The sequence below is a fragment of the Xyrauchen texanus genome, chromosome 43, assembly GCF_025860055.1.
Source record: "Xyrauchen texanus isolate HMW12.3.18 chromosome 43, RBS_HiC_50CHRs, whole genome shotgun sequence".
NCBI lineage: Eukaryota > Metazoa > Chordata > Actinopteri > Cypriniformes > Catostomidae > Xyrauchen > Xyrauchen texanus.
The window spans coordinates 16,262,573-16,281,614 of record NC_068318.1 but is presented as its reverse complement, the minus strand read 5'-3'; the positions used below and the strand labels follow the sequence as shown (position 1 = coordinate 16,281,614).

The 19,042-nt window shown below is 37.6% G+C and overlaps 3 protein-coding genes and 1 long non-coding RNA gene across 4 annotated transcripts; 2 read left to right on the top strand and 2 right to left on the bottom strand.

Annotated features, from left to right (window-relative positions):
- Positions 1 to 9: 9 nt before the first annotated feature.
- LOC127635934 (chromatin complexes subunit BAP18-like) lies at positions 10 to 4,904 on the bottom strand. The gene is made up of 6 exons (XM_052116237.1): positions 4,655 to 4,904; positions 4,481 to 4,575; positions 4,040 to 4,141; positions 2,186 to 2,415; positions 1,906 to 2,007; positions 10 to 1,475 (listed from the first exon to the last, which is right to left on the bottom strand). Exons 1-6 carry the CDS (start codon positions 4,673 to 4,675, stop codon positions 1,411 to 1,413), a joined length of 615 nt encoding a protein of 204 aa, XP_051972197.1. The 5' UTR covers positions 4,676 to 4,904; the 3' UTR covers positions 10 to 1,410.
- A 145-nt stretch (positions 4,905 to 5,049) lies between these two features.
- LOC127635941 (ribonuclease kappa-B) lies at positions 5,050 to 10,175 on the top strand. Its single transcript, XM_052116248.1, has 3 exons — positions 5,050 to 5,334; positions 9,090 to 9,172; positions 9,359 to 10,175. Exons 1-3 carry the CDS (start codon positions 5,257 to 5,259, stop codon positions 9,501 to 9,503), a joined length of 306 nt encoding a protein of 101 aa, XP_051972208.1. The 5' UTR covers positions 5,050 to 5,256; the 3' UTR covers positions 9,504 to 10,175.
- Positions 10,176 to 10,283: 108 nt separating this feature from the next.
- LOC127635942 (uncharacterized) lies at positions 10,284 to 14,805 on the bottom strand. The gene is made up of 6 exons (XR_007969532.1): positions 14,684 to 14,805; positions 14,426 to 14,572; positions 14,068 to 14,178; positions 13,933 to 13,994; positions 13,649 to 13,824; positions 10,284 to 10,590 (listed from the first exon to the last, which is right to left on the bottom strand). It is a non-coding gene; the product is annotated as an uncharacterized LOC127635942 (long non-coding RNA).
- Positions 14,806 to 14,843: 38 nt separating this feature from the next.
- On the top strand, positions 14,844 to 18,866 carry si:ch1073-143l10.2 (uncharacterized protein LOC565165 homolog). The gene is made up of 6 exons (XM_052116686.1): positions 14,844 to 15,124; positions 15,212 to 15,269; positions 16,007 to 16,085; positions 18,063 to 18,136; positions 18,226 to 18,477; positions 18,619 to 18,866. The coding sequence occupies exons 1-6, from the start codon at positions 15,037 to 15,039 to the stop codon at positions 18,734 to 18,736; spliced, it is 669 nt and encodes a 222-aa protein (XP_051972646.1). The 5' UTR covers positions 14,844 to 15,036; the 3' UTR covers positions 18,737 to 18,866.
- Positions 18,867 to 19,042: the final 176 nt, after the last annotated feature.

Below are 19,042 nucleotides of genomic sequence, written 5' to 3'. Positions count from 1 at the left end.
TTATTGATTTTCACGCTTTCTTTTTATGCTTTGGTGAGCCATCGAAAATGTACATTTGTAATTTAAGTAGAACCAGATGCAACATTGTGTTTTCAGTTGAAATGACCTGTTTAATAGCTATCAGTTAAAAATAATATATATACACATTGTCCTATTTACTACACTACATACATACATTAAAAGCTCACTTAACATACAGTGGCAGTGAAAGAAAATAACACTTCTTCCGTGCTTGCATGTTGACATATTACCCTACAATCAGCATCTCTAAGGGACAGTTTACCGAAAAATGAAAATTCTCTCATCCTTTACTCACCCTCATGCCATCCCAAATGTGTATGACTTTCTTCAGCAGAACAGAAACAAAACTTTTTAGAAGAATATTTCAGCTCTGTAGGTCCATAAAGTGCAAGTGAATGGGTGCCAGAATTTTGAAGCGCCAAAATACACAAACGCAGCATTAAACTAATCCATAAGACTCCAGTGGTAAACCTATATTTTTAGAAGCTATATGACAGGTGTGGGTGAGAAACAGTTCAGTATTTAAGTCCTTTTTTTACTGTCACCCTCCACATTTACATTCTTCTTTTGTTGGTGATTTGCATTCTTCGTGCATATTGCCACCTACTTGGGGAGGAGAATTTATGGTAAAAATAGATTTAAAAATTGATCTGTTTCTCAACCACAAATCATACTGCTTCAGAAGGCATGGATTAAACAACTGGAGTTATAGGGATTACTTTAATGCTGCCTTTATGTGCTTTTTGGAGCTTCAATGTTCTAGCCACCATTCAATTGCATTGGATGGACCTACAGAGCTGAAACATTCTTCTAAAAATCTTTGTTTTGTGTTCAACAGAAGGAAGAATGCCATACAAGTTGATTCGTTTTTGGGTGAACTATTTCTTTAACCAAAAAAGGTTTACTTTTATAAAAATAGGCCTGTTAAAATAATAAAAAAAAATAAATGTCAAAAACAAAACAAAAACATGCTTACAAGTACAGGAGTACATCCGTTTGACCACTGCACCATGGTCCTGTAAACCTTTTCTCAACTATTGGCATATCATTTCTTCCATAGGTTCAAATTAAAAAAAATTTTCCATCAAATTCTGACTGTTATGTTCCATTTTTGCCATATCATAAGAGCTGAGGAAGTTATTTCATAGAGTAAAAGTATATTTCAGTAAATGGAAAATAGTTCAGTGATGGTGATCTTGTTCAGGTTTCGTCTGGTGCTCTTAAGACCGACAGAGGAAAAGTGGTAACAGGTGCCAACAGCAACATTTACAGTTTCATAAAAAGCATTTTCAACAGCATATGATCAAACTGCTGCTTCTTCACGAGCTGTTCTTAATAATCTTTTGAAGCGCTTTTGCCCTTAATGTAAACATGACTGACAGCTGTGGGTCAGCGTGACAGGAGGGGCAGATCACTGGAGTTCATTATCAGACTGGAATCAAGATTCAAGCTCTCTGTCAAAAAAAAGAGAAGGAAAAGATAATTTTCATCATACATTCATTTCTATTATTCAAACTTTAAAGTAATAATTCAAAGAAAATTTTAAGTTCTACAATTTTATCATCCTCATTTAATTCAGTGAATAATAACTTAAATTTCAGTCAATCATATGGCTTAAGAAGACTTGGAATACCATTTTCAAAAGTCATATGGACAACCTTTATGGTTTTCTTTCAGCTTCTTTGGGGCTCGACAGCCCTTGGTTACTGTATGTTTTAATCATTGGACAAGAGTACCCAGGACAATCTGCTAAACCTCTCTTTCAGTGTGCCACAAATTCTTAGATTTAGAACAGCATGAGTGAGTAAATGATGACAATTTTTTGGGGTGACCCATCCCTTTAAATGCATAGAATCCCAACTTATGGAGAAAATGAACACTCACCCTGGTCAAAGTTTGGTTTCTTTGTGGAGCCCTCTCCAAGCCCCTCGATATCCACCAAATCGCTGTTCACATCGGAGTCGTTCAGAGCACTCAGAGTAACATCTGAAAATAGAGAGCCAGACAGAGCACACAGATAAAGAAAGTGAGCGCATTTACAGGTAAATATCTAAACCAAAAATAAACTGAAATTACACAACTTGTAACGAGGGTAGTATTTTTCTTATTAATTGCAATTCTAGAAATAACTCTTCCTTCATTTCATGTCATGAAAGTGAGTCACCTGCTGGTTTAGGGTTCTTAATTGCTGGTGGTAAAGACGGAGCACTCTGCAATCCTGTTGTCACGACAACCTGAGAGGTTGGCACTGAGATAACTGTGGGGGCCACTGATGCTGGAGGAGGTGGTAGCGTCACAGTGGTTTTCTTCATTGTTTTTTTAGGGGACTCTGAAGAGAGTGGGACCCTGCTGTCCTCATACAGCTTCCTTTTCACTGTGGTCTTAATTTGGGCACTACAAGATAATGAGAAAACAAAATAACAGAACTTTTCTCTATAAGGGGAGGTTATTTTCTGCTATTTTTATTTTTATACTACAAAGACAGACAGGTAGAAAATATATAGTGTGTGTGTCCAATAACTCTTTTCTTCATATTTTAGGCAAAAATGTATATAAATGAAGAAAAGTGTATAACTTTGGTATTGTGATTGGTTAACATTTTCTTTAAGTTCAATCATATTTAATCACATTTTAGATTTTTTGCAGTTCACTGAAATTGTGAAATAGTAAATGGTTCATTGAAAAACAAAATATATGAATGTTTATATATATATATATATATATATATACACACATACATACAGTATCTCACAAAAGGGAGTACACCCCTCACATTTTTGTAAATCTTTTCATGTGACAACACTGAAGAAATGACACTTTGCTACAATGTAAATGTAGTGAGTGTACAGCTTGTATAACAGTGTAAATTTGCTGTCCCCTCAAAATAACTAAACACACAGCCATTAATGTCTAAACCGCTGGCAACAAAAGTGAGTACACCCCTAAGTGAAAATGTCCAAATTGGGCCCAAAGTGTCAATATTTTGTGTGGCCACCATTATTTTCCAGCACTGCTTTAACCCCTCTTGGGCACGCAGTTCACCAGAGCTTCACAGGTTGCCACTGGAGTCCTCTTCCACTCCTCCATGACGACATCACGGAGCTGTTGGATGTTAGAGAACTTGTGCTCCTCCACCTTCTGTTTGAGGATGCCTCACAGATGCTCAATAGGGTTTAGGTCTGGAGACATGCTTGGCCAGTCCATCACCTTCACCCTCAGCTTCTTTAGCAAGGCAGTGTTCGTCTTGGAGGTGTGTTTGGGGTCATTATCATGCTGGAATACTGCCCTGCGGCCCAGTCTCTGAAGGGAGGGGATCATGCTCTGGCAGTACTCATACGTCATTTTCCCAAAGACAACCTCTGGATATGATGCTGAGCATGTGCACTCAACTTCTTTGGTCGACCATGGCGAGGCCTGTTCTGAGTGGAACCTGTCCTGTTAAACCGCTGTATGGTCTTGGCCACCGTGTTGCAGCTCAGTGTCATGGTCTTGGCAATCTTCTTATAGTCTAGGCCATCTTTATGTAGAGCAACAATTCTTTTTTTCAGATCCTCAGAGAGTTCTTTGCCATGAGGTGCCATGTTGAACTTCCAGTGACCAGACTGTGAGAGTGTGAGAGCGATGACACCAAATTTAACACACCTGCTCCCCATTCACACTTGAGACTTTGTAACACTAACGAGTCACATGACACCAGGGAGGGAAAATGGCTAATTGGGCCCAATTTGTTGCCAGCGGCTTAGACATTAATGGCTGTGTGTTGAGTTATTTTGAGGGGACAGCAAATTTAAACTGTTATACAAGATGTACACTCACTACTATACATTGTAGCAAAGTGTCATTTCTTCAGTGTAATGAAGTCTTCATGAAAAGATAAAATCAAATATTGACAAAAATGTGAGGGGTGTACTCACATTTGTGAGATACTGTATGTATGTGTGTATATATATGTATATATATGTGTATATATATATAAAAATATTATCAATAGTATAGGTGGAGATCTTCAGGCTCTTACACAGTACGCTCCTTTATGACAGAGCTGATGCTGTTCAAATCATCACCAAAGCGCCGAACTGCAGAACGCAGCATCTCAATCTCTGTGTCGGTCCATTTGGCACTAAGAGGGATAGTAAGGAGATGCATGCACAGGAAAAGGACTCAGTTCAACAACATTGACCTTCCATCCCCCTCTTGCTTGTGTAAGCATACAGTTTTGGTAGCCAAATTACATTTGTATAGTCTTTATCGTCCTAAATGCACAGTTTAACCCACAAAAGGCAGATAATTCACATTATATGCCAGTGTGAGGGCCACACAATGATTCTGTATCCATACAATGAGTCCCTTTTAACAGTTATGCATAGACCAGAAGCAAACAGTGCAATTACAATTCTGTAGCTGCAGATGTACTAGGAAGGAAGCAGGTTTCCTAAGAATCTAATGGAAAATATCTCACCCTGCTGGAGAGGAGTCTGCCACTGGATGCAGCTGCATGGTCAGTTCGCCCAGTTTGGTGAATGCAGCGCCTGCTGCCGAGAAGATCTCGCCCACCTGACGGACATATGTCTAGTTCATTTTTCACTTGCTTAGTCATATTTCTGATGCAGAACAGATAGAGCTAATCTTTTACCTTCGTGGAAGCCGAGGTCATGCTGGAATGATGAGACCAAATCAACAGAAATGACACAAATACAAAACAATGAAGTTGAGTTTCAATCAGGCTGGCTCTATATAAGGTTGAAAACTTTTAAAACAGCAGTACTATTATTGTTAGGGTCATGCGCTGGCTTGCTATATAAATAAATTATGCGATAATTATTTTATATCTAATATAAATTCCTTATAATAGGCATGCGCGTAACATAATGGTTCGAACTAAAAATTCCCAGAGTACAGTGCGACTCTAAGACAAGGCGTGTGATTGGGCAACAACTCCGCCCTCCGCCAATCAAATGATCGCATACAAACTGCGCTACATCCACACGAAAATAGCCGAGTAGTCGATAAAATCCGAGTGCAGCCGAAATACAGAGTGTCAACTTCCACACAAAAATAGCCGAGTAGTATCGGTTATCCTTACGGAAATAACCGAATTAATCCGAGTGTAAGCGAAATAGATCTATTCGCGTTGACTGGGTCGAGAAGGAAGAGGCAGACTGTCACCTCGTCTGAATGTAGCATCTTTCTCGCCCCAATTTCGAGAGAAAGAATCATTGGGTGATCTCGCATAAAATGCCATCGCTTTTATTCTGTGGGCCCAAACTGGCCGCCTGTGGGATCGTGTTGAGCATATGGGGAGTCGTTATGCTGGTAAGGATCATAATCTTCGTGACATTGCTTCCTAGCTGTAGCTAGGATTCATCTCAACGACATGTATTTTATTTTACCAATAAATGTATCGTAAATGTACGTGAATGGATTTACATTGATTGAAATACATGAATCTGTTATCTTGATATATAATCAGGTTTGGGGAGTAACGGAATACATGTAACGGGATTACGTATTTAAAATACAAAATATAAGTAACTGTATTCCACTACAGTTACAATTTAAATAATTGGTTATTACAATAGTTACATTTAGTAAGTATTTTGATTACTGAAGAGATTACTTTGCATTTTATTGTCATTTGTTTTATTATTTAGTCCTTTCAGATGGAAAAATATATGCACATAAATGATGCGATCCAAAGTGCATTTGAACAGCAGTGAAAAACGTTCTTATGTGTTACGTTTATACTAGCAGACAGAGAAGTTTGAAGTAGAAGAAATAGAAATGCTAAGCTAAAATTATATTTCTAGCCATTTTACATGCACGTTACCAGACACAATCATATTTATTTATCAAGAAAATTCACATTAGATCATCATTTCTTTTTTTCTAGTAAGACCTTTGATATTAGGGCAAAAATCTTATTCTTGATAATAATTTTTGTATTGTTTTCCTGTAAAAATTTATAAAACTCCTTAAAACAAGATCAATTCGATTAATCTTGTTTTAGAAACAACTCTGCATAAGATATTTAGGTTTTTCAGAGAATGTATTTTTAGAATGTGTATTTTGTCTTACTGTACTGGCAGAGTTTTTATAATCAAAACAAGTGAAAAAATCTACCAGTGCTGAAGAAGTAATCCAAAGTACGTTACTGACCTTGAGTAATCTAATGGAATACTTTACAAATTACATTTTACATTTCAAGTATTCTGTAATCTGTAGTGGAATACATTTCAAAAGTAACCCAACCTTGTATATAATGTATGTATGTGTATATATATATATATATATATATATATATATATATATATGTATATACACAGTGCATCCGGAAAGTATTCACAGCGCTTCACTTTTTCCACATTTTGTTATGTTACAGCCTTATTCCAAAATTGATTAAATTCATTATTTTCCTCAAAATTCTACAAACAATACCTCATAATGACAACATGAAAGAAGTCTGTTTTAAATCTTTGCAAATTTAGTAAAACTCAAATGTACATAAATATTCACAGCCTTTGCCACAACACTTAAAATTGAGCTCAGGTGCATCCTGTTTCCACTGATCATACATGAGATGATTCTACAACTTGATTGGAGACCACCTGTGGTAAATTCAGTTGATTGGACATGATTTGGAAAGGCACACATCTGTCTATATAAGGTCCCACAATTAACAGTGCATGTCAGAGCACAAACCAAGCCATGAAGTCCAAGGAATTGTCTGTAGACTTCCAAGACAGGATTGTATCGAGGCACAGATCTGCGTGAAGGGTACAGAAACATTTCTGTACCCTGAGCAATCAGGGGAGAAGGGTCTTAGTCAGGGAGGTGACCAAGAACCCAATGGTCAATCTGACAGAGCTCCAACATTTCTCTGTGGAGAGAGGAGAACCTTCAAGAAGAACAACCATCTCTGTAGCACTCCACCAATCAGGCCTGTATGGTAGAGTGGCCAGACGGAGGCCACTCCTCAGTAAAAGGCACATGACAGCCCGCCTGGAGTTTGCCAAAAGGCACCTGAAGGACTCTCAGACCATGAGAAACAAAATTCTCTGGTCTGATTAAACAAAGATTGAACTCTTTGGCCTGAATGGCAAGCGTCATGTCTGGAGGAAACCAGGCACCGCTCATCACCTGGCCAATACCATCCCTACAGTCAAGCATGGTGGTGGCAGCATCATGCTGTGGGGATGTTTTTCAGTGGCAGGAACTGGGAGACTAGTCAGGATCGAGGGAAAGATGAATGCAGCAATGTACAGAGACATCCTTGATGAAAACCTGCTCCAGAGCTCTGGACCTCAGACTGGGTTGAGGGTTCATCTTCCAACAGGACAACGACCCTAAGCACACAGCCAAGATAACAAAGGAGTGGCTACGGGACAACTCTGTGAATGTTCTTGAGTGGACCAGCCAGAGCCCAGACTTGAACCTGATTGAACATCTCTGGATGCCAAGCTTGTAGCATTATACTTAAAAAGACTTGAGGCTTTAATTGGTGCCAAAGTTGCTTCAACAAAGTATAGAGCAAAGGCTGTGAATACTTATGCAAATGTTATGTTTTTTGTTTTATTTTTTTTATACATTTGCAAAGATTTCATTCAAACTTCTTTCATGTTGTCATTATGGGTTATTGTTTGTAGAATTTTGAGGAAAATAATTAAATCAATTTTGGAATAATGCTGTAACATAACAAAATGTGAAGCGCTGTGAATACTTTCCGGATGCACTGTGCACACACACACCCATACACTCGGCCAAAAGTATGGAAAAATTTACAGATTTTGCTCTTATGGAAAGAAATTGGTATGTTTATTCACCAAAGTGGCATTCAACTGATCACAATTTATAGTCAGGACATTAATAACGTAAAAAATTACCATCACAATTTGAAAAATTCTCAATTGCCATAGATTTGGCTGTCTTGTCGGTCTAGCTCACCTTACAGTCTAGCTGATCTGACAAAAGTTCAATGGGGTTAAGATCCATAACATTTTCTGTTTCAAAAGTGGCTTTGCAATTCTTCCCATAAGGCCTCCTGAGTCTTCTCTTTACTGTTGTACATGAAACTGGTGTTGAGCGGGTAGAATTCAATGAAGCTGTCAGCTGAGGACATGTGAGGTGTCTAAATCTCAAACTAGAGACTCTGATGTACGTATCCTCTTGTTTAGTTGAACATCTGGTCTTCCACATCTCTTTCTGTCCTTGTTAGTGCCTGATGTCCTTTGTCTTTGAAGAATGTAGTGTACACCTTTGTAGGAAATCCAAGCATCCATTCCTCAAAACAATCATTGACTGATGAGTTTCTAGAGAAAGCTGTTTCTTTTTTGCCATTTTTGTCCAGTCTATTGCATACTGTGACAACTCAAAAACAAACACTAAGACAATATAAAGCTTAATTTAATGAACCAAATAGCTTTCAACTGTGTTTGATATAATGGAAAGGGATTTTCTATTACCAAATTAGCAATTTAGCATGATTACTCAAGGATAAGGTGTTGGAGTGATGGCTGCTAGAAATGAGGCCTGTCTAGGTTTGATCAAAAATGACTTTTTCAAATAGTGATGGTGCTATTTTTACACATCAGTGATGTCCTGACAATACTTTGTGATCAGTTGAATGCCACTTTGGTGAATTACAGTACCAATTTCCTTCCGAAACAGCAAAATCTGTACATTATTCAAAAAAATGTGGCCACTAGTGTAAATGCATACATTGATATGTTCAATTACTTAATACCCATTTATAAGCACCCTGCAGAGGGAACATTATAGCAGGTGTCAAAACCATTGCATGCAAAGGCATTATAATACATTATTGTCCCTCAGTATTGTTTACCACCTTGGTTTGACCAAATAACAACATTCATATAATATAATTTTTACAAACATATAATACAAATTTCTAAGGCTCTTTTTGTCTTTGTGTGTGTGTTTTGATCAGGGACTAAAAAACGGTTCAAGCCAAGGAAAGAAAAATGAAATATGTAATAGTAATTTCACCTAAGGTCTTAAAATGAAAGATTCATAGCAAAACAAAGCAAAAATTATTCTCCCCTCTTTTATAGTCTATGTTGGGGATCTTCTTCAGTGCAAAATCTGCTGTGCTGATCGAAGATGTTCCGTTCACTGAGGAAGACATCCGTGGCGAGTGAGTTCCTCTAATGTCATGTTTCATAGAACAATCTGATCAAATATCTCTTAAAATATCTCTTATGTATAGGCTATACTATATAATATATATATGTATTTATGAATACATGTCTTAACTACATTCAAAGAGTGAGAATGCAAATGTTAACTCTGTAAGACATGATTTGCATGTTATCTTCAACAGCAAGAATCCACCGCAGACAATTTATGGACTCTACAACCAAGTTGGCATTAACTGCTTCATCGCTGCTGCCATCTATGTAGGTGTCGGGGCAGTGTCATTGTGTCAAGTTCGCCTCAACAAGCGCCAGGAGTACATGGTCACATAAACCTAGACAATTTCAGCATTACTATAACTATTCCTACTTTTTTGAAATCTCAGAAATCTAGGAAATTTTGTTTTGTTTTTTAAATCGGTATATTGGAATAAATTGGCAGTTTACCTTTGGCTCACAATTTTTTTTCCCCAAAATCGGTTTACCTATACTGAAAAAGACATTGATTAACAAAAGGTCCAATTATAATGTAAAAGATATAGTAAAGATGAGTAATACATGATGTGTGCATTAGTACTGTGAATGCATGTTATATGAAGCAAATTATTACTTAGTATTTTCCTGTAAAATTTGAGAACAGTAAGTAATTTTCTCTGTACATTCCCTGTCAATTAAATCCGAACAGTATAATAAAATAATGCCATCAACCCAAAATTTAGCTGGATGCAGCAAATGGTTGTCCCGTGATAAATAGGCTGAAAATCACTGTATGACACTATGAGTCCCTATTATAGTAACTGGTGTTCATGTAGGATCTATGTGTGTATGGTGGATATTTATTTTTTAAATGTCATTATTTAAATGTTTGTGTGGTAATAGATGATAATGTCTGTGATTTGATTTAAGTGTAACCTTCAACCCTTTTGCTGTATACTTGATATGACCACTAATGGATGAACAAGATAACAGAAAGTGAATGGAGAATCTATCCTCCCTTGAATAAAATACTGTAAGAAAAAAAAACGTATTATTTTTCTTTTGGCAAAATTATACAAAAAGCAATAACAGGAAAATAGTACACATGTAACATTTCTCAAGACAAAATGCTCTGGTGCAATTTTACAACAAAAGATGCATATATTTCAGTAAATCACTGGATTGGTTGTTCAACTTTTCCTTACATTATGGAAACAGTGTGTGGTTTGGAGACTGTTTGACATTTCCTATCAGGTCTACTACCAAATATTACAAAGCAATGGTCTATTCAATACATGATTTACATCTGTGGATCGAGCATTATCTCACAGGTCTGTCCCAGCTCTCCCAGTTTAACACTGGTGTATTCTGCATGGTTAAGGACCATCTGGCAGTCCTTTCTGCCGGAGTATGTTGATCCCTCATGAGGCTGACTTGTTGCCACCTTTAAAAGAACAAAAAAAAGAAAGTTAGACCAGCACAGCGGCAGATCATCTGGGTCTCTGTAGTGCCAGTCAAACACCAGAAAGTTCAAAGATCTCAGACTGTTCAGTGCTACCTTTTTCTTGTAAAAATCTCCTCATATACAGTTACTAGATTGAGTTCACTCTCCACTCTGTTGATGGAGGTCTGAAACTGATTTGGCTGTCAATCTAATAAACTTGCACTGGACTACTCTTTGGAAAGTTCTAGCACAATAGTTCCTGAAAGATATATATATATATATATTAAGATTTGGGCTTTGACTTGGCCATTCCAGAACTCTCCATTTCTTTCTTTTGAGCCATTCCTTGGTGGATTTACTGAAATGTTTTGGGTCCTTGTCATGTTGCATAGTCCACATGCGCTTCAGCTTCAATTTTCGGACAGATGGTCTTACATACACTGAAGAATTGTTAGTGGATTCTATGATAGTGAGTTGGCCAGGTCCTGCTGAAGCAAAGCAGCCCCAAACCATGACATTTCCACCCCCATGCTTCACAGTTGGTATGACGTTCTTGTGCTCAAATGCTGTCTTGGGTTTGCACCACACATGTCTTCTGTTACTGTGCCCAAACAATTCAACTTTGGATTCATCTGTCCAAAGCTGATGGGTTTTTTTTGACAGCAAGGGTTTCCTCCTTGCACACCTCCCATGTAAATCAAACTTGTGCAGTCTCTTTCTTATGGTAGATGCATGTACTTTGACATCAATTGTGGCAAGAGCTACCTGTAGGATTACATTTTAGGATTGTTGGAGACTTCTTTAAACATCTTGCGGTTTGCTCTTGTGCTGAACTTGCTAGGATGGCCTGACCCTGGGCATGTTGACAGTTGTTTTAAATGATGTCCACTTGTAAATTATTTTCCAGACAGTGGAATGGCTGATTTCAAATTGTTTGTCGATTTTTTAAAATCCCTTCCCACACTCATATGCATCTACAACCTTCTTTCTGAAGGCCTCAGAGAGGTCTTTTAATGTCACTATGGTGATTTCACTCACTTCAACAATCAAGAGCAAAAACAACTAAATGTCTGTGGTTTAAATAAGCTCCTCCACAATCCTCTCTAACAATGTTCTAATATTTTGCACCTGATATGCTGCACCTGATTCTAATTTAATGCATTTTAAGTAGTAAATAAATGTGGGGGTGTCCTATCTTTTTCCTCACCAAAAATTGAATTTTTTTTAAGTAAAAGAATAAGAAAAAGTGTCCTGTGTAGTAGGAGTCATGGCTGTTTCTGAACATTCTGGGTAAGATCCGTATTGGTGCCCCTCTCTTGCTTGGGGTCCATGACAACGGCTTCCTCTTCTGTTTTCCCATTGTTTAAACACATGCTGGACAAATGTCTTTGATTTTTGCTCTGCTGTTTCTTCAGCGTCTCGTGCAGGACCGGCATATTTTAAACACCATGTAAAGTTAAAAAGAACTTAAAATTTTTAAAACGCATGTTGAGACACCTGCGCTCTGTTTCATTCTTTGCGCTGGATCTAGATTATTTTTAGCACAGTTGTCACAAAGACTCAACATTCTAAACAAGTTCATGCTGTATAGAGGGGACTGTAGCATTGTTTAATATTATTCCAGATTGTTCTGCACAAAGTGAAGTTTCAGCACATAAATGGTAAGGCAATGCTTTTTTCCCCTTCTGCTCTAGTGTACTGAGGGACTGCTGTGCCTTGTAAAAACGGTATATGTTTACTGTTTCAGTACTGCTACGAATGTTGCATATATGCTTACAAGAAATACAGACTATTGCAACATTACTTGCTAGGAGAAGAAATTAGATATTAAGCGATTTCGGATTCGCGCTTAAAATCTGACGGTATCATTCGGGCCATGTGGTCTCGGGTACAGGCTGGGTTTTATTTTAAGGCCCATGCAGGCCTTTACAGGGCAAAATGGAAAGACACATATCAACTGTAGCTCTTTTACACATCTGTGCTGCTCTTACACTTTAGTTTAGAACGGCATGAAACACAAGTGAAATGATACAAACAGTAAAGCGTAAAGTGCTGATGGTGCGAGACATCATACTAATGGAACATCTCTTGTCCAATCAGATTCGAGGACTGGAACTAACTGTTGTATAAATAAAATTAGATATAATTTTCGCATGTTACGACAGTAAGTCGACGTCTGCAGATACCATACAAATGAACGAAGAGAGGCGAAAACAGACACCTGTCGCTATATTGTCCATGTCTTCTATTATAAAACAGCAATATTTTAGTAGTAAACTCGACTGTTTAGTGTAAACCATGTTTAAGATTAGCCGACAGGCTGTCAACTCATTACTTGATAAGATGTTTCCTCAAAAAAGCAGTTTATTCAGTGTACAGCATAAAGCATCTCCTTCATTGACATCCATTTAAAAAGAACGGCCTCTTGTCTCTTCTAAAGAGTACCGCACACAGAATGTCTATGGGACTGGCGCATTAGGCATTTTGGAGCTTACCTTGTAGGCTCACCTTGACAGAAGGGCTCTGGTTATACTATATGACATTGTTTACTTTAAGATCCAAGAAATACAATCCAGAAATTACTTTGAACACAATAATTGAAAACATGCTCATCACAGAAGAAGAGGTGTATTAAAGTTATTTTTCTGTGTGAATTGCAATTTTTTTATATATATATTTGAATGATGTAGGCTAACGCCAGGTTCACACATCCTCTGTGAGCATGGCATGAGGGAACTATTCAATACCAGTTGGGTCTGTGTGGAAAAAACGTATTTGCCCCCTCAGTTACTAAATCTCCAAATCTATGAAACGGCATTAATAATTGGATTCAGCTGGACTAGACACACCCAGGCCTGTTTACTGCCAGCTCTGTTCAATAAAATCAACACCTAAATAGAACTTTATCAGCACCATGAAGTCGGCTAAATGGTCACACTATGCCAAGTTTGAAAGAAATTATAAGGAAAAAGGTGATTGAAATATGTCAGTCTGGTAAGGGTTACAAAGCTATTTCAAAGGCTCTGGAACTCCAAAGAACCACAGTGAGAGCCATTACCTCCAAATGAAGAAAACTTGGCACAGTAGGGAACCTTCCCGGAAGTTGTCAACCTTCCAACATTTCTCCAGGAGCACAGCGACAACTCATCCAGGGAGTCACAAAAAAGCCAAGGACAACATCCAAGGAACTGCAGAACTCTCTTGCATCAATGAAGGTCACTGTTCATTACTCCACTATCAGAAAGACACTTATCAAAAATGCCATCCATGGAAGAGTGGCGAGGCAAAAAAATCTGAACCCAGAAGAACATTAAGGCTTGTTTGAATTTTGACAAAACACACCTTGATGATCCTTGCTGACATTTTGGGAGAATGTTCTGTGGACAGATGAGTCGAAAGTGGAACTGTTTGGAAGACAGGGGTCCCGTTACATCTGGCATAATTCAAACAGAGTTGAAAAAAGAACATCATACCTACGGTCAAGCATGGTGGTGGAAGTGTGATGTGTGGGAATGCTTTGCTGATTCAGGGCCAGGGCGACTTGCAGTAATTGAGGGACACATGAATTCTGCTCTCTACCAGAAAATCCTAAAGGAGAACGTCCGGTCATTAGTCCAGGAGTTATATCTCAAACACAACTGGATTATGCAGCAAGACAATGATCAAAAGCATAGGAGTAAGTCCACTTCTGAATGGCTCAAAAGAAGCTAATTTAAAGTTTTGGAGTCTAGTCAAAGAAAAAAGGCTTTTGCATAAATCTGGGGAATTTTTATTGGGAAAAATATTCAATAACTTTTTTCTTATGCAGTGTAGTGTCACCAAAATTAGTTCACACATCAATGGTCCGCTGCTGTTTATACTACAACACTTGGAGAAATGTGATTTTCCCAGATTTTGGGGGAAGTATTCTCTGCAGCAATAAATCTCGTTCTCCACAGCCTCCAGTGTCTCAACCCGTCATTAGCCATTCCAACCACACAACCTACAAACACAGAGATGTGTAAAAACGAATTAAGACGGCGCTAACCTCTTATCGACTGCAGAACAGCATGACAATTTGATAAACACAAGAAAGATAACAAAAAATCGTTACCATTTTCAAAAAAGAATAGAAAGTTAATTTACATCTGCAACTACAGCAGAAGGCTAAATTTGATTAGATTTTCCACTGAAACTAATCACATGTAACAGTTGGAGCTAGAGTACGGCAGCCGCAGACGGTCAAAACACTCGTATTAAATGGAACGCGAATCCTGAAGCCTGCCACAGAAAACAAAACATGGATGGTGTTTAATTAGTAGTTATTTGTATTTGCGCACGATCTGGAGGACGTTTCTGGTAATAATTAGTTGTTTAGAGCTGGATTAAATATTTAAGATTAAAAACCTGCCGGAAAATACATTAGAAAAGAGTGTGAGATAGGTAGTTTGAGCTTCAAACCAGATTATGGAGTCTTGGAAAAGTCACGTGCGAGCAGAGCTGTATAACAGAGACTGCAGGCAGAAAGATTCTTTCTCGGGACTCTTTGACAAGGGTGAGTATAATTGCAGAGAGTGTAAATTGTGTACAAAGAAGCAAAAACTATTCATTCAATAATGGATGCACAAATGCACCTTAACAGTTGCTAATTTGGAGGAGATGCTGGACTTTCACATTAAACTCTGGGAGGACACTTGCAGGTAGGACACAAAATGCTTTTGAATTTTTTATTAGACATTTTTATTTGTTTACTTATTAAAAGAGTTGAAATAGGCAAACTTAGGAAATTAGTTAAGTATTATCTGTATTTAGGGAATATTTTGGGTTCAATACAAGCTTAGTCAGCAGTGGCATAATGTTAATTAACACAAAAATGTATTTTGCCTCGTCCCTCAGAAATTTGAGGCTTATAATTTCATAAAAGTACTTGCATTCATTTTTCCGTTAAAATGTGTGTATTATTTGAGCTGTAAAGATGTTTCAATCATTTGTACTGTCGTTTATGGTTGTTGTCATTGCAAAGGAATTGTAAAATTGGATATAACTGTACTCAGAAAACCAGGCTAATTGGAGTCAATTGGAAGTGTACCTGTGGATGTATTATTACCTTTTCTACTTTTCAATTACCTACTACTAACCGAGTGTTAACTTGCATATTGTTAATGTCTTGTGGCTATACTTCTGAAACAGTGAGTATTTTAAGGATTACTGATTTGCCCCATTCTCTTTCATTGTAAGTGCCTCACTGTAACCCATAATTTATTTATTTATATATTAAGAAAAAAAGGAGAGACGAGTCGAAATAATTTTTTGCAGTAATCAGCATTATACCACAAATGCTGTCAATTGAGCCTAAGTTGTATTGAATACAGAATATTCCTTCAAGCATTATGGTCTAGCCTGACATGCCTTTGTTTGCTGTTATACTTTGAATCAGTTCTAAAGAAGATGGAAGATCTGTGACAAGTGGTACCCTTTACCTGCGAGTGAATGAAGTAGAGTTTTTAAATGAGCAGGTGAGAGAAATATTCAGAACCATAAACATCACTGATTAACTTTATTAATGACAGTTGTACTTTTTAAGTCTTAATATACAAAAAAGAAAGAACACATGACACAAAACTCCATGTTTAATGCATGGTAGTAACTTAAATTGAATTTTTTTTTTTGAGAAATGTGTTATTTGTTTGCTTTTTACTTTATCATTCTATCACTGTTCACATTTTTTATATTTCAGATTTGTTGTAGTTTTTTTTTTCATTTTCAACCATTAGATCAATATGTGGCCGATATTGACATACAGTTGAAGTTAGAAGTTTACACTTGGGTTGAAATCATTAAAACATTTTTTAAACCGATTTCATATTTGTAAACTATAGTTGCAAGACGTTTAGGACATCTACTGTGTGCATGACACAAGTAATTTTTTTCCAACAATTGTTTACAGACCGCTTGTTTCACTTTTAATTCACTATCACAATTCCAGTGGGTCAGAAGTTTACATATACTAAGTTAACTGTGCCTTTAAACAGCTTGGAAAATTCCAGAAAATTATGTCAAGCCTTTAGGCAATTAGCTTCTGATGGGCTAATTGGAGTCAATTGGAAGTGTACCTGTGGATTTATTTTAAGGTCTACCTTCACACTCTGTGCCTCTTTGCTGGACATCATGGGAAATTCAAAAGAAATCAGCAAAGACCTCAGAAAACAAATTGTGGACCTCTACAAGTTTGGCTGCAGGAGGGACTGGTGCACTTCACTAAATGGATGGCATCACGAGGAAGGAAAATTATGTGGATATATTGAAGCGACATTTATGCATTTGGCAGACGCTTTTATCCAAAGTGACTTACAGAGCCCTTATTACAGGGACAATCCCCCCGGAGCAACCTGGAGTTAAGTGCCTTACTCAAGGACACAATGATGGTGGCTTTGGGGATCGAACCGTCTACCTACTGCTTAACAGTTTTAGTGCTTAACAGTTTTAGTGCTTTAGCCCACTACACCACCACCACTCTGACATCAGCCAGGAAGTTAAAGCTTGGTTGCAAATGGGTCTTTCAAATGGACAATGACCCCAAGCATACCTCCAGAGTTGTGGCAAAATGGATTAAGGCAACAAAGTCAAGGTATTGAAGTGGCCATCACAGAGTTCTGACCTCAGTTTGATAGAAAATGTGTGAGCAAGGAGGCCTACAAACCTGTCTTAGTTACACCAGTTCTGTCTATAGGAATTGGCCAATATTCCAGCAACTTATTCTGAGAAGCTTGTGGAAGGCTACCCAAAAAGTTTGAAAAAAGTTAAACAATTTAAAGGCATTGCTACCAAATACTAACAAAGTGTATTTTAAACTTCTGACCCACTGAGAATGTGATGAAAGAAATTAAAGCTGAAATAAATAATTCTCTCTACTTTTATTCTGACATTTCACATACTTAAAATAAAGTAGTGATCCTAACTGACCTAAGACAGGGAACGTTGATGATTAAATCTCGGGCATTGTGAAAAATTGAGGTAAAGCTGTATATAAACTTCTGACTTGAACTCAAATACAATTTAATGACAGCAAATGAGATGTACATAAAATTGATGATGAAATTAACAGTTTAATTTACGATCAGTGTTGGATAATGGACTGCATGTAATTTGGTGTGTGTGTAATCAGATTACACGTGACATGCAATATAGATTACATTTTATAAATCTGCGTTTGTGGAGTGTAAATTCATCCTCCAATACATTTTAAACTTGAGAGCTAAAGATTAGATTACCTTTAAAGTGCCATCTAAAAGATTAGGTCACTGATTACAATTTTAGTTGTGCAATTTGTAATCAGTGCTAGATTATTTTCAGAAGTAATCTACCCAACACTGTTTGCAATAAACCCAAAATGGTCAAATTTCAGCTGATTAACCAGCCTGGCCAATAAGTTAGTCTGTCACTACTAACTATAAAATACACTGCAACTGTGTGCTGGTGATTTTGTTCTTAAGATGAAGCAGAGAGCCTCAGAACTGACCAGCAGTCTATACCTGAAGGAGGCGGAGTTACAATATTGTCACTCCCAGTAGGTCAACATTTAATGACATTTTAAAAATGATCATGAAATCATTTAAACAAGCGGTCTTTATTGAGTTCTACGTCTTACTGCTGTAGAGTTGCCCGCTACAGGACTGAAGCGGTCCTGTTGGCCCAGGGAGCTTGTTCACTGAAGGCTGATCTAGAAGAATATGAGTATAAACTGGAGTGTCAATCAAAAGAACTGACAGTGCTGAGACTGGAGCACAGGGCATTGAGGGAGGAGCTCACTGCCGCAAACCTACAGAAGGAGCAGCTACTAGACCGCTGGTTAGAGGAGAAAAAACAGGAGGCAGAGAGGATTAATAGGCACAATGCAATACAAGAAAGGTGAAAGAAACATTTTGTACTATTCATGGCATGCGATGTCGCATTTTTGAAAAACTCTTAACAGCTACGTTGATTCTTAATGGAATTGTACCTACATCATTGAAATACTGTCGTTTAATTTGTTCTGTTTTTGTACACCAGATGGCAGCGTCTGGCTGGTCGACTGAAGAGGCGTCCCCGCGGCGGATCTCGTCCACCATATCCACACATTACCTCAGATATCAAACCCACAGATGCTAAAGATCAGCTCCCTCCTTAAGACATACTTTTACAGACCTTTTCTTGTAAATGTAATTTTATGCTGTTTTTGAAGAGTTCTCTTCACTCTAGGTAAATGTTTTAGTATAAGGATTTCATAAATTAGAGAATAGAGAAAAACGGACCTGAGGTAAGACCTGAGAGTAAACGCTTTCTTTTTAAAACGTTCAGTAATAAAGTTTATTTTTAAAGGGCTAGTTTGCCCAAAAATGAAAAGTCTCATCTTTTAACCTCCCTTATGCCATTCTTTCTAAAGCAGAACACAAAATCCGCTCCGTTGATCTATGAAATGTAAGTGAATTGTGAT